The 12,132-nt window shown below is 47.8% G+C and overlaps 1 protein-coding gene across 15 annotated transcripts in view; it reads right to left on the bottom strand.

The window, feature by feature from the left end:
* Positions 1-12,132, bottom strand: part of PPFIBP2 (PPFIA binding protein 2) — a 145,705-nt gene that overhangs the window by 1,339 nt on the left and 132,234 nt on the right. For 12 of the 15 annotated variants that reach the window (XM_058688108.1, XM_058688111.1, XM_058688113.1 and 9 more), the window contains 8 exons: positions 7,722-7,872; positions 7,353-7,464; positions 7,022-7,110; positions 6,592-6,714; positions 5,310-5,435; positions 4,436-4,624; positions 2,698-2,874; positions 402-467 (listed from right to left, as the gene is read on the bottom strand). In XM_058688108.1, the coding sequence (XP_058544091.1) occupies positions 402-467; positions 2,698-2,874; positions 4,436-4,624; positions 5,310-5,435; positions 6,592-6,714; positions 7,022-7,110; positions 7,353-7,464; positions 7,722-7,872 (1,033 nt within the window). Of the gene's footprint in view, positions 1-401; positions 468-2,132; positions 2,875-4,435; positions 4,625-5,309; positions 5,436-6,591; positions 6,715-7,021; positions 7,111-7,352; positions 7,465-7,721; positions 7,873-12,132 lie in introns of those variants that run through there. The other 3 variants (XM_058688115.1, XM_058688107.1, XM_058688106.1) reach the window with 2 other exon arrangements.

Raw genomic sequence — 12,132 nt, 5'->3', positions numbered from 1 at the left:
AGATGAGGCCCGGGCACCAGGCTGATAGGCAGGTGACCCAGAACTGCCAAGCACTGTGGTTTCCTCACCAGCCCTGAGCCTGGGAAGACAACTGAGACCCGGCACACTTCAGCTGGTTTCAGCTCAGGGCCCAGGACCTGTCTCAGTGCCCCTAGCAACTCAAGGCCCAGCTCAAGGCCCAGCAGCAGGCCAATGGAGAAGCTTCTGGGCTGCTTTCTACCACAGAGCTGGCTCCACCTCAGGCCACCATGCCAAGCACCATCCTGCGGATCCCTGGCAGAGGCACTGATGACACAGGTTCAGGGTGGGGTGGGGGTCTCAGGCCTTGTGCACCACTGTACCAAACTCACGGGGCCACCCCGGCACCTGTCCTGCTGTGGAGAGAGGGGTCAGAATCCTACCGTGAGACGGTGAATGTCTTGGGAGAGGAGCCCTATCTGCGTCACAGTGCCTTCCGAAGGCGCCATCTGTAAAATGGGCGGCAGCCTGGTCAACACACGTGGACTCAGCTTGTGATTCACAGAGATGGCATGCAAGTCCTGTCCTGGGGGAGTGGGCGAGGAGGGGGCCAGGCCTGAGGAGTGACAGGTGGGCAGAGCACATGCTGTTTCTGTCCCTGGGAAGGGCAGGGCTTCTGGTCTCCCACACAGCCATGCGCACACACTCCTTTGGGCCACGCCAGCACCGGCACTGGGGGCACACGGGAAGAGGGCACAGATGGCCTGTGAGAAGCAGCCCTTCCCTTCCACACACGCTCAGTGCTCCAGCTAGCTCCAGGAGCAGGGAGCGGCAGGGATGAAGGTCTCGGGATGCCGAATACAACCACAATTTCCGGTGCCAATAGGACCCTGGACAGGTACAGGTGGGCACCTTCAGGGAGCTGCTCATAGACCTTCCTTACTACCAGGGGCCTCCCTCGACCCCTCCTCCTCAGGTAATGCTGGTCTGCTCCTTCTTTAAGCCTAGTTAGACACCGTAGATCTAGAAGCATCCTCTGAGGGATTTAAGTACAACCCTTCATTTTCTAGGTGGGAAAATTGAGGCCCACAAAGGGATACAGGCCTTGCCTGAGGCTGCACAGAGATCTAGTGATCTAATTCCATGTGGGGTTTGCAAACAGGCACATGCAGAGATTGTCTCACCAGAAGACTACAGGAAAAAAGGGCCCAAGCCTGCCCTGGGGCTCTATGACAGCAAGGTCCAGGTACCCGCCCTAAGGAGCACCTGTCATTTCGTGTCCTGGGTACTGGGATCAAGCACCAGCCATGCCAGCTGGAGAGTTTGTCCAGTTCTCACTGGTTGACTTCAGTGAGGGGGGCGGGGGGACAGCGGCAGGAGGTCATGGCCTGTGGTCATCGGCCATCCCTGGGGCCGCTGGTAGTTTCAGAAGCAAATCTTGGCATTGTCTCCATCTGGGACAGAAGCAGAGTGCCCTCAGTGGGGCCATCAAGCCCTGCCCCTGCCGCCAGACAGTTACGATGCCACTGTTATTCTGTAGACGAGGTCCAGGGGACCCGGCAGGGCCAAAACCTGCCCCAGGGCAAACTGGAATCTCATGAGCAGGAATCCAGACTGGCAAGATGTGTCTTTCCCTCAGTCCCCGTCCAGACAAGGCCCATCTGGAAGAGCCATTATCAGTTAGCCAGACTCTAAATCAGGAGGACAGGGCTGTTCCATTTCTGCCAACAGACAGACCAACCCCCACGCTGGTTATGGGCCCAGCCAGGCCAATAACAGAGAAGCTGACAAACCACACAAAAGAAAAGAGGCTATTATCAGCGAGGCCACTTTCTTGTCTCCCCCCACTCCCCCCAGGTGGCTCATGCCTCTGAAACAGAAACCAACTTTGGGGTCTGCATGACAGATGTGACCTACAGTCAGCACAAGGCTTTCCATGGCTTCATAGAGGGAGGTGGGTGGAGACTGAAGTGAAGAGGCCACGGACCCCTCTGAAGAATACGGGGTCCCTCCTTGCTCCAGCCCCCTTGTCCATGACACTTGGCAAAGGCTGAGTGCACCTGGCCAAGGACTGGCACGGTGCTACCAGCTCTCAGGCCATGCCGTACACAGCACTCCCTCTCCAGCTGTGCCCAGCTCTCATCCCCCAGTGAGGTTAGAGCTACACGGCCCTGTTTGCTTTCTACATAAATATTGTTTTTATTACCAGAAAGAAGCGACCACCTCTGTATTAAGGCACAACACAGTTACACCATCACTGTGGCAGAAATCCCTGCTGCTGTCCCTTGGATCTCAGCCAAGACTCTGTGGCCACAGGCCTAAGGCACTTGAGATCGCCCCTCAACTGGAAGCACAGTGGAGGGCCAGAGAGCCAAGCCTCTGGGAATCATCCGTGACCTCTGGACCAGTGTCCAAGTTCGTGTGTTTCCACCGGTGCTGAACATGGCCATTAAGAATTACAAAAATATACAAGCATCTTTGTGTCTTTCCTCCCGAGTCCACCTCTGGCAACAGTCCCCAAAGCCTGGCCCCTTAGCAAAAGTGCAACTCCGTACCCTGGCCACCCTCAGAGTTCAAAGACACTGGCCTGGGGTACACAACAGCTGGAATGTTCTCTGCGAGGCATGCACAGGTGCAGGGGGTGAGATGCAGTTATATGGTGACACACACAGTGTTACTGTGAAGTTCTTGGGTGCACAGAGAAGACAGGTAACAAGGCCATCAGCTAATCTGTCCCACCTGGTCCAGCCCATCCAGTTCAGGGGCATCGAGGGGGCTAAGGCCCCGGTAGCCACTGTAGACCCTGTGACCGTCACCAGCACTGTCGCTGGGCTCCATTGGGCAAATGTAGTCTGTCGATTCATCGAATTTCTTTTTTCTTATGTTTCCAAAATGTGAAAATCCCAGTTTCCTTGGCTAAAACACAACAAATGCAAGATTATCAAGTCAGTATGCAGACAGGACTCACAATATGGTTAAGAGCAGGCCCATGAGGAAAGGAATGAGGCAAACTACTTCTAGAAAAAAATCTCAACAAAATAGAGCTCCCGGCTAGGGACAGGCAACAGATAAATAATCTCGAACGAGGAAGGAGAATCTTGCTCCTTCAAGACTGTGTGCGAGGGGCGCCTGGGTGGCGCAGTTGGTTAAGCGTCCGACTTCAGCCAGGTCACGATCTCGCGGTCCGTGAGTTTGAGCCCCGCGTCGGGCTCTGGGCTGATGGCTCGGAGCCTGGAGCCTGTTTCCGATTCTGTGTCTCCCTCTCTCTCTGCCCCTCCCCCGTTCATGCTCTGTCTCTCTCTGTCCCAAAAATAAAAAAAAAAAAAAAAAAAAAAAAAAAGACTGTGTGCGAGAAACCCAGGTTCTGCTGTCCCATGAGTGACATTCTACTTCCCCCCCGGGGGGGGGGAGGCGCCTAGGAGCTTCTAGAGGGTGCTGAGGCGGAGGACCCGTCTCACACAGCTGCTGCATCAGCTGCTCGCAGCGCCCCCTGCCCTGGGGAGGCCATGCTGGAGAGCCCCAGGTGGCCCTTCCTGCTTGCTCTAGCTTCACCCAGCGCTACTTCTGCTGGTATCCCCCAGACACACTTCTGGTCCTGCTCCCTTGGGGAAGGAGGTCTGTGCGTGACTTGTAGCTAAACCTAGGCATCACCATGCTGCTGGGGACAGGGCCAGCCTGGCCTCCAGAGATTCTGTCTGTGGGTCTGCAGTCTAAGAAGGACACGGTCTGAGGACAGTGCGGCTCAGGCAGTTTCTAATGGGCTTTGTGAGATTCAGACACCCCAGTGAGTGGTGCTGGTGCCTGTATAATCTCCGGCCCCCTGGGCCGCTGTGTGTTGGCCACCTCCACAGCACAGGCAATCACAGCCAGTTGTGAACAGGAGCGCTCCCTGTGTTGGCAGGACAGCTGTTGTTCTTCTTTTTTAATGTTTTTATTTATTTGGTGGCGGGGAGGGGAAGAGAGGGAAGGGGACAGAGGATCTGAAGCAGGCTCTGTGCTGACAGCAGAGAGCCCGATATGGGGCTCAAACCCATGAACTGTCAGATCATGACCTGAGCCGAAGTCAGATGCTTAACTGACGGAGCCATCCAGGTGCCCCAGGACAGTTCTCAGACCCCATGGCACACAGATGAGCCTGACTGAAGGGAACTCAGAATCATGAACTCATCTACTTGCAAGATGAGTCAAGGTGGCATTGGGGTAGAGGACAAGTGCCAGCTGCCTGAGAAGAGATGCTTCCTGGACATGGTGTCTGTGCAAAGAAAATTGTACTCTCTTCCTTGGACCCGGGTATGGCAGGGAACTGGCCTAACAAACACGGACAAGGAGACCGAGCTCTCGGGGCAGGACCCGAGAGAGCCTCCTCGTCCAGGCGGCACACGCTGGTCTGGCTCCAGGCACTGGGCCAAACTCAGTACAACATGGGTGCTAGAAGGCGGGCCCCTGTGACCACCCCAGAGAGGGTCTGGCAACTCACCCGGACTTTGGCTGTGGTGGTCAGTGGTGTGTAAGCCGGGGAGGCCATTTTCTCTCGCTTCTCCTGTTCAGCCTCAGGACCAATCAGGGCATTGAATTTGGTGGTTAGGTGACGTCTGAGGAGCGTCTTCTGCGGTGGAATATTGAGAAGCATAGCCAGGGTGTCCCCAGTGAAGCGGGGCTCCAGGATCTAAGAAGAAAGCACAGACAGAGCCACGCAGTGATGACCACAGATGGCTCCAGGTGGTGACAGTGAGAAACAGGCCTTCGTGGGCCCAGGGGTGCCTCCAGAGCAAGGGCTGAAGCTTATCCACTTGTCCTGTATCCCACTCCCCTCTCTTTTCCTGGCACAGGGCCTGGCTACCACATTTGTTGACTGACAACCTCATTTTCACAGGCCAGCAGAGAGCTGTGACTCTTTGGATAAGATGGTCTCCCAGGGTCCACTCTGACATCTGAACCATCCCTTCATTTCCCCACTGGCTTTACCACTTGACAGATCTGAGTGACCATCATGATCATATCGTGGCAAGCAGGAAGTTACATTTTGGTGGCCAGCCCCTCACTTCCCCAGCCGCTGCATCACTCTAGGTACAGTCTGACATGCAACCCATTTGTTCTGGGAATCCTCTGGGCCTATTGCTACAGAAGTTCTTCCAGAAACCATGCTGTTTCCATGAGGTATGTTAATTCCCAATTGCAAATTATCAAATATTTTGAGATTTCAATTGATGCTAGCAAGGGCTTCAGATGAACTACCACTATTTTTTTACTAGGATTTATGTCTGGCCATTGAGAAATAAGTTTCTGAATAGCCCAGAAATAAGTTTCTGAATAGCATTCTGAATGCCAAAGCAGGCTAAAGAGCCACTCACAATGAGGCCTCCATGGACACCACTCCCACGAAGATTGGGCGCGTACTCCGCCAGGTCCACAGATCGCAACCACTCCATCACCCTGTGGTTAGACCACTGTACAACTTCTGAAGGAGAAAGGTTACTCTGTGAGAGGGAGAAGGAGAGTGAAAAAGTTAGGTCTAATAAGTCCTACCTGTGGTCTTCTCTGGGGGCCAGCCCCTGTGAATAAGCCTGCCTCAGATGCCTGACCAGAAGGCAGCCCTCATGCCCAGAGACCCAGGCAGCCATCCCAGCCATCCGAGAGCCTTCCCAGTTTCCAAGTAGTAGAGCTCTCACAGAATCTTGCAAGCTCTTCTACACTGAAATATCTGATGGCACAGAATCCTGAGACTCCCTAATCATCTGGTTAACACTGGGACCAGTAAATGAAGGCATGGAGTCATTCATTCAGTAATTCAACAAAACTTTAAAGAGGACTATCATTTACGAGCCAAGTGTTTTACAGACAAAAGATCTCCATGGCGTGGCCAAATGTTTTAGGGGAACACACATTAAGACGCTTATACATAAGTGGCATCTTGGTCTTCAGAATGTCCAGCACCGTGCCTGACACACAGAAGGCATCCAAAACATATTTGTATTCGACAAAAATGAAATGGAAGGTAGGGGTAGGAGTTTCTAATCCCTCAGGAAGCAGAGTTAATCTTACAGCAGGGTTATACTAGATCCTAGGAATATAGCAGACAGGGCCCAACAAGCGCTCTGAGGTAATATAGAACATTATCAGGCATTTCTCCAGAATGAGGGTTGCTGTGTTTACCTACGTGACTTCTGCTCTAGCAAAACCTGCACAGGGATCCCCTGTGCACCTGGACTGGAGGTCAGTTAATTTCATATCTGCAAGTAGGGGGATCTGTTCTGAAACGTCTGGTTCCTTTTCTCCTCCGTCTACTTTGACCCCATCTGTCTGTTTTGCTTTCCCCTCCTTCTCCTTTGCTCCACTTGTTCATCATCTTTGATCACTGCAATGGCTTTGAAAGACTTGCTGTTATTGCCTCTGGCCCTGAGCATGTGTCCCCCCAAGAGCGGTGGGAGCTTGGAGGTCTAATGTCCGTTGTGGGACACAAAATGCAAGCAACGGGTGTTTGGGGCACCATGTGGCACTAGCAAAGGGAAGAATCCTAAGCGCCCTGGTCCAAAAGGCAGCCATGTTGCGCTGAGGTCATTCTTGTTTTCTCACACCGAATTGTGCATGTGTCCTGACTCAGGGTTACTGGGATAGGTACTGTCCTGCCCTTACCTCGTCAGCTGGCCGCCGGTGTAGGCAGTGGGGGTTGAACTTGTTGACATGTAGCACATGAATGGCACACTTGATGCTGAGATGATGTAGTTGGCTCGTGACTTTTAAGAAGAGGAGATCATTCTGGAAGAGAAATGTTTTGGTTAATAAACCCGAGTTTCCAAAGTGACTAAGATCCTTAAGTTTCCTTCCCAGACCACACACAGACAAGTCTACCACATCTCAGGAAGGGGCATGTGGACACAGCAGCTTTTCGTAGCATGGTGTTCGTACTCTGCTACTTCCGACCTCTTCTGTGATGAACAATACTATTTAAAGACCCTAAGAATATGAGGGAGGAGGTGGAATCAGGTTTAAAATAACTGCTGTGGGGATACCTGAGCTGAGTGCTTGCAGGGACAACTGAAACACTGAAAGGGAAAATCCTCACCACAGTCAGATATTGTAGCATTCGCCCATCAACTCTGGATTCATGAAATTGATCTTTATATTGGGGTAAGCCAATATCATCAAGCCAACCTACAGAAACCAGAAGAAATGGGTGTGTTAGGGCTCCTAAGAATGGGAGACCATACATGCAAATAAATAAATAAAAAGCAACAAATCATCATCTTGAAGTGCAGCTGTATTCCCCATAAGGTTTAGTAATCTACGTGCCTTTCCCAAGTAGATTGCAGTCTGTGAGCCACATACTCCCAGGGAAATGCTTTTTTACCCTTAGGAGCTACTGGAAACATATTACATATACTGCCTGTCCTTACGTGTCACCCAGATGTGGTCGAGCAGTGCGGACTTCTCCTCCTGCTTGGTGTTGATGGCTTTCACTGCTAAAACCAGCTTCTTCCGGTGCAGAGGTTGCTTAATTCCTAACTCCTGAAATTGAAAGATGAAGACAGATATGAAATTCCAGCTGGCAGTTTGACCCTCAGAGGGCGTCATGGAAGTCCACCTGGGGACCCCTGCACAGTGCAGGGGATCAACCTGCAGTGACAGAGGAAATCTCAGCCTCTTCCACCCACCCTCGTGTGTGTGTGTGTGTAAGGGCAGGGGATAGAGAAGTGGGGGCCTCACCTTCCCAGACATTGGTTTGAGGAGAAATGGGAACCTCCTTCCCAGGACTCAGCCCTTACCTTTTCCATGTCCTGAGGGGTAGCTGACAGTAAAGTGTGGCCAGAAGTCACCCACTGCCTGGCAAAGATCACGTACTGACCCAGGCCGAAGTCCTCCAGCCACGCACACACACGCTCTGTGCTCCACTGGGCAAAGGGGGCACCGGCGTCACTGGGAAGCAGGAAGACAACATGTCCCTGTTAGTGGGAGAGCCTGAGGCTGCATCTGAACACAATGGAGCCACATAAAAAAGGGAACTAGGTTTTAAACCATCCCAACACGGGGTCTAGTTGTACAAAATTCCACTATAATTCTCATTTGCGGTAGACTCTAGAGTTTCCTTTGATAACACCTGGTCTGAATTTCGAGTCTGCAGTGACTGTCAGCAGGGGCCAGTTCTGCGATCCCCGGGAGGCTGTGTTTACGCGCCATCCGTCCACTTACTGGGCACCGTGTGCCACAAGCCCAGAGTCACGCTCCATTTGGAGGACGATCTACAACCAATCATGTTATTGACAAGATTTTTGTGGATCAACAGTGTTTTTAGGGAAATGTATAGAAAACTAGGAGAAGGGGGTCAGTTCTCTAACATTAAAAAAAAAAACATTAAAAACAACTTCTAAACAACTAATCCTTTATTAAAACACTAGGGACATTCACATTAAAGTCAATAAAAATAATGTTTTTAATCAGGACTAATCACACTGGTCTGAGAGTGCAGCCAGTTCAGGAAGAGAGAGAAAGGAGGATACAAAGTAGAAGGAAAAGCAAGCCACTCTTCTCAGATGAGGTAACTGCCTACCTGGAAAATCTAAGAGAACTCAGTAAGGTGGCTACTTATAAGACACATACATAGTATTTATGGGACTTACAAAATCCATAGCAGAGATACTAACATTTCTCTTAAGGTAATTTAAAAGTCCCACTTATAGCAACCAGAATGCTAAAATGTCCAGGAGTTGCTTTTACAAGCAATGTGTACGTGTTGTGTGCTGGTGGCGGGGGGGGGGGGGGGGGCGGTGGGGGGCAGTGCAGGGGGAGGTGGCGACTGTAACACTCAACTGAGCAGCATCGAGTCATGAATAAATGAAGAGCTAGCTCGTGTTCCTAGACAGGATGACTGGGTATTACAAAGCCATCAGTTCTTAAAGACATTAATTTTTCATTTAAAGTGTGACTATAATGGTACACTCAAAACCTCAATGGAGTCTGGGGCGAGGGAGGTTGACAAAGCGACTCTTATGTTCATTGGGAAAAAACGAAGCAGGATTTATGGAATGTAGAAAACCGGAGAGCCTGTAAGGTTCCTTCCAGAAAAGTACCCCAACACACTGGTTTAAAAAAAAAAAAATATATATATATATGTGTATATATATATATACACATATATATATATACACATATATATATGTGTATATATATATATACACATATATATATACACATATATATATACATATATATGTGTATATATATACGTATATATATACATATATATACATATATATATATATATATATATATATATGTATATATATATATATATTTGAATGCCTGGCTGAGTTATTCTTAAAGTGAAAGAGTTAGAAGACCAGAATGACAAGAAAATGTGATTCTAGGTGCCTTGGGGTAAATGCCAGACAACTGGGAGTCTAGAACCTGGATTGTAATGAGACATGAGTAGGTATAGATCCAGGTTTTGTGAGACCTAGAACTTACAAAATTTGGGGGGCCCTCTAAGAAAAGTACAAATAATGAAACTGAAAAACATTATGAAATCTAGACATATTTTTATTAATTCCTTTATGAGTTTGTTACCTTTGTTGATATATTCCATCCCATAGAAATCAAGACATTTCAGTTTTCCAGTGTGCTCATATGACTCACTTTATAGGAACAATAATCTAGGAAACTATTCACGGATTTTGTTTGGAATTTATCTTTTGCTTTCAACGAATTACCGCTTTGGGTATGATCTGGAATTTTGTTGTTGTTTATTGTTAATGTGAGAATACTTTCAATTTCAAATGTGCATTTTATCACTTTTCTTTCACATTCTATTAATTTTTTATTGCATTCCTTTTCTGGTTTCTGGAAATTGGTAAAAATGTGTATTCGATATACCAGAGGAATATTTCAGCTCTGAAGGAAAAATAAGTGTTTTTGAGATAATTTGAAAATCTCGGTCTTGTACACATGTTCAGAACCTTCTAAAAATCTGGTGCTTGTCTTCAGCAGAATTCCCATGTCCCTCTTTGTAAATGGTTTCCACCCTCCCACCCCTGGGTTGTTCTCACAGTAGCAGACCCTGATTCTTCTTCGCCTTCTTCCCCCTTCCCAGCCCAGCCCCCACCCCAGGTTCTCTCAGTTCCGGGGTCGCCCAGGGCCTTAGCTGAACAAACTTTTAAGTCATTTAGAGAGGACAGAGAAGGTACCTTTCAGACACAGCCAAATCCCTTGCTTTACTGACATGTTCCAAAACATCTTTCCAAATCGCAGTTAAAACGATGTAACAAGTTATCAGATATGCCTTCCCGTGAAAGAGGGAGAACATATGAAGTATAAGCTGTTAGTGCATTTCTGCCTAGACAGAACTTCTCTTTTCCCTAAGTGTCCAAGAGAACTGAATCCCTTGCCTGGGATTTTGCAGATCTAACAACTGGAAAAAGTTTTCACAGAATAGCTTCTGGTTTTATACATCTGAAATGTTTCTTTTCCACCACCCCATACTTCTGATACTGAGTGCCAAAGGACACATTTATACTGGGACTCAATCTCCAACTCTGCCTTTTTATATCAGAGTGCATGTTCATACTGGGACATGATCTCCAACTGTGCGTCTTTGTATCAGAGGGCTGGGCAAACTGGCACATTGGGAAGTAGCAGTAATCCTGGAGCCTTTTTTATATTGGACAGCTAGTCAACTAAACATGAAGTGAGTGCAAACCACATACGCACATCCCAACAAATCCAAACCAAATGGATACCCAAAACTCAACTTCCCCTTAGCCAGGTCCCCAAAATGCCCATGCTGCTCCAACGTCATTTGACAGAAGGCAATATGTAGACAATGGGAAGGTTGGAGTAGAGTTGGCAGTCCCAAACTGGACGTGTTAAAATACCTTAGGAAAATTTTGCGAAACCCATGGCAACACCAGCACATTGACTAGACTCTCTCTAGATACTAGAAGACACTCAGGTGCAAGTAAAGGACCTTGAAGCTAAGGCTTTCTCACATTCAGGATAAACCTGACACTGACCGTGAATACAGGAGAAAGGCAATAAGATAGTCTGACTAGAAACCCTCATAAAGCTACAGTTTCAAAGGGCAGTAGACTCAGGAGACCAACTCAGAAAATCCCTGCACAAAGATGAGATCCAACCATGTGATGGAGTCTGCCTGACTTATACATTACACACTGCTGCTTTTTCTTGGAAAAATAAAATTACCTTTCACCACATACCAAAATAAATCCCTAAGAGAAGATTTGAACACAGTTTTTTGCTCAGTTAAGCATCTGACTTCAGCCCAGGTCATGATCTCGATTCGTAGGTTGACAGCATGGAGCCTGCTTGGGATTTTTCTCTCTCCCTCTCTCTCTGCCCTTCCTGACTTACCCTTTTTCTCTCTCACTCAAAATAAATAAATAAACTTGAAAAACAAATCGTCAAAAACATTTAATATGGAAGAAACCACAAAGGAAAAGTTCATGAACCTCAGTTTAAACATAAAAATTCCATATATCAAACTGTCAGAGAATAAAGTAAAATTCTGCGAGAAGACTAAAAAATAATTTATCACAATGAGACATAGCTTAATATCTTAATATAGAGAGAGCAGACAGAAATTTGTCGGACAGACACTAACAAAAATGGGCAAAACAATGCAGACAGCTCAAGAAAAATGACAAACATACGCAAACGAAATTAACAATAAAAATGTAGTATTTTGTGGGTGTGACAGGCACCCTCTATAGCAGTGCCTCCTGGGATGCAAATCAGTAAAACCTGATACCAGAGGAAAAAAGACAATAAAATTCCTTCTTCTATAACCTCAGAGAGGAGTCCTATAAAGTGTCACTATCAAATATGATACTTAAAAAAGAAATATTTCATTAGGAAAAGAAAGAGATTGGGGCTGGAGACTTGCTGTAACAAAGTGTTTTTCCTACAGGGATGTTGTCGGCGATATTTTATAAGGCTATACCGAAACATCTATAAATACCAGAGGACCTTAGCTTCTATCAAGTTTCTGCTTCCGAGTAATAAAGTTCTTTCTTTTCTACCGGCCAACACATGTTGTTACCACCAGCACTGGTAGTATAAATGCAGCAATCTCCTCAGGACGTCATTTTCTTTCCCTTCATCATCACTGTTCCGGTTAACAAAGCACAAAGACATTCAAACAAAGCAGCTCTGTGGGTGGAAATG

This window comes from Neofelis nebulosa, chromosome 10, assembly GCF_028018385.1.
Source record: "Neofelis nebulosa isolate mNeoNeb1 chromosome 10, mNeoNeb1.pri, whole genome shotgun sequence".
NCBI lineage: Eukaryota > Metazoa > Chordata > Mammalia > Carnivora > Felidae > Neofelis > Neofelis nebulosa.
The sequence above is the reverse complement of the archived record's forward strand: the minus strand, read 5'-3'. Positions and strand labels throughout refer to the sequence as shown.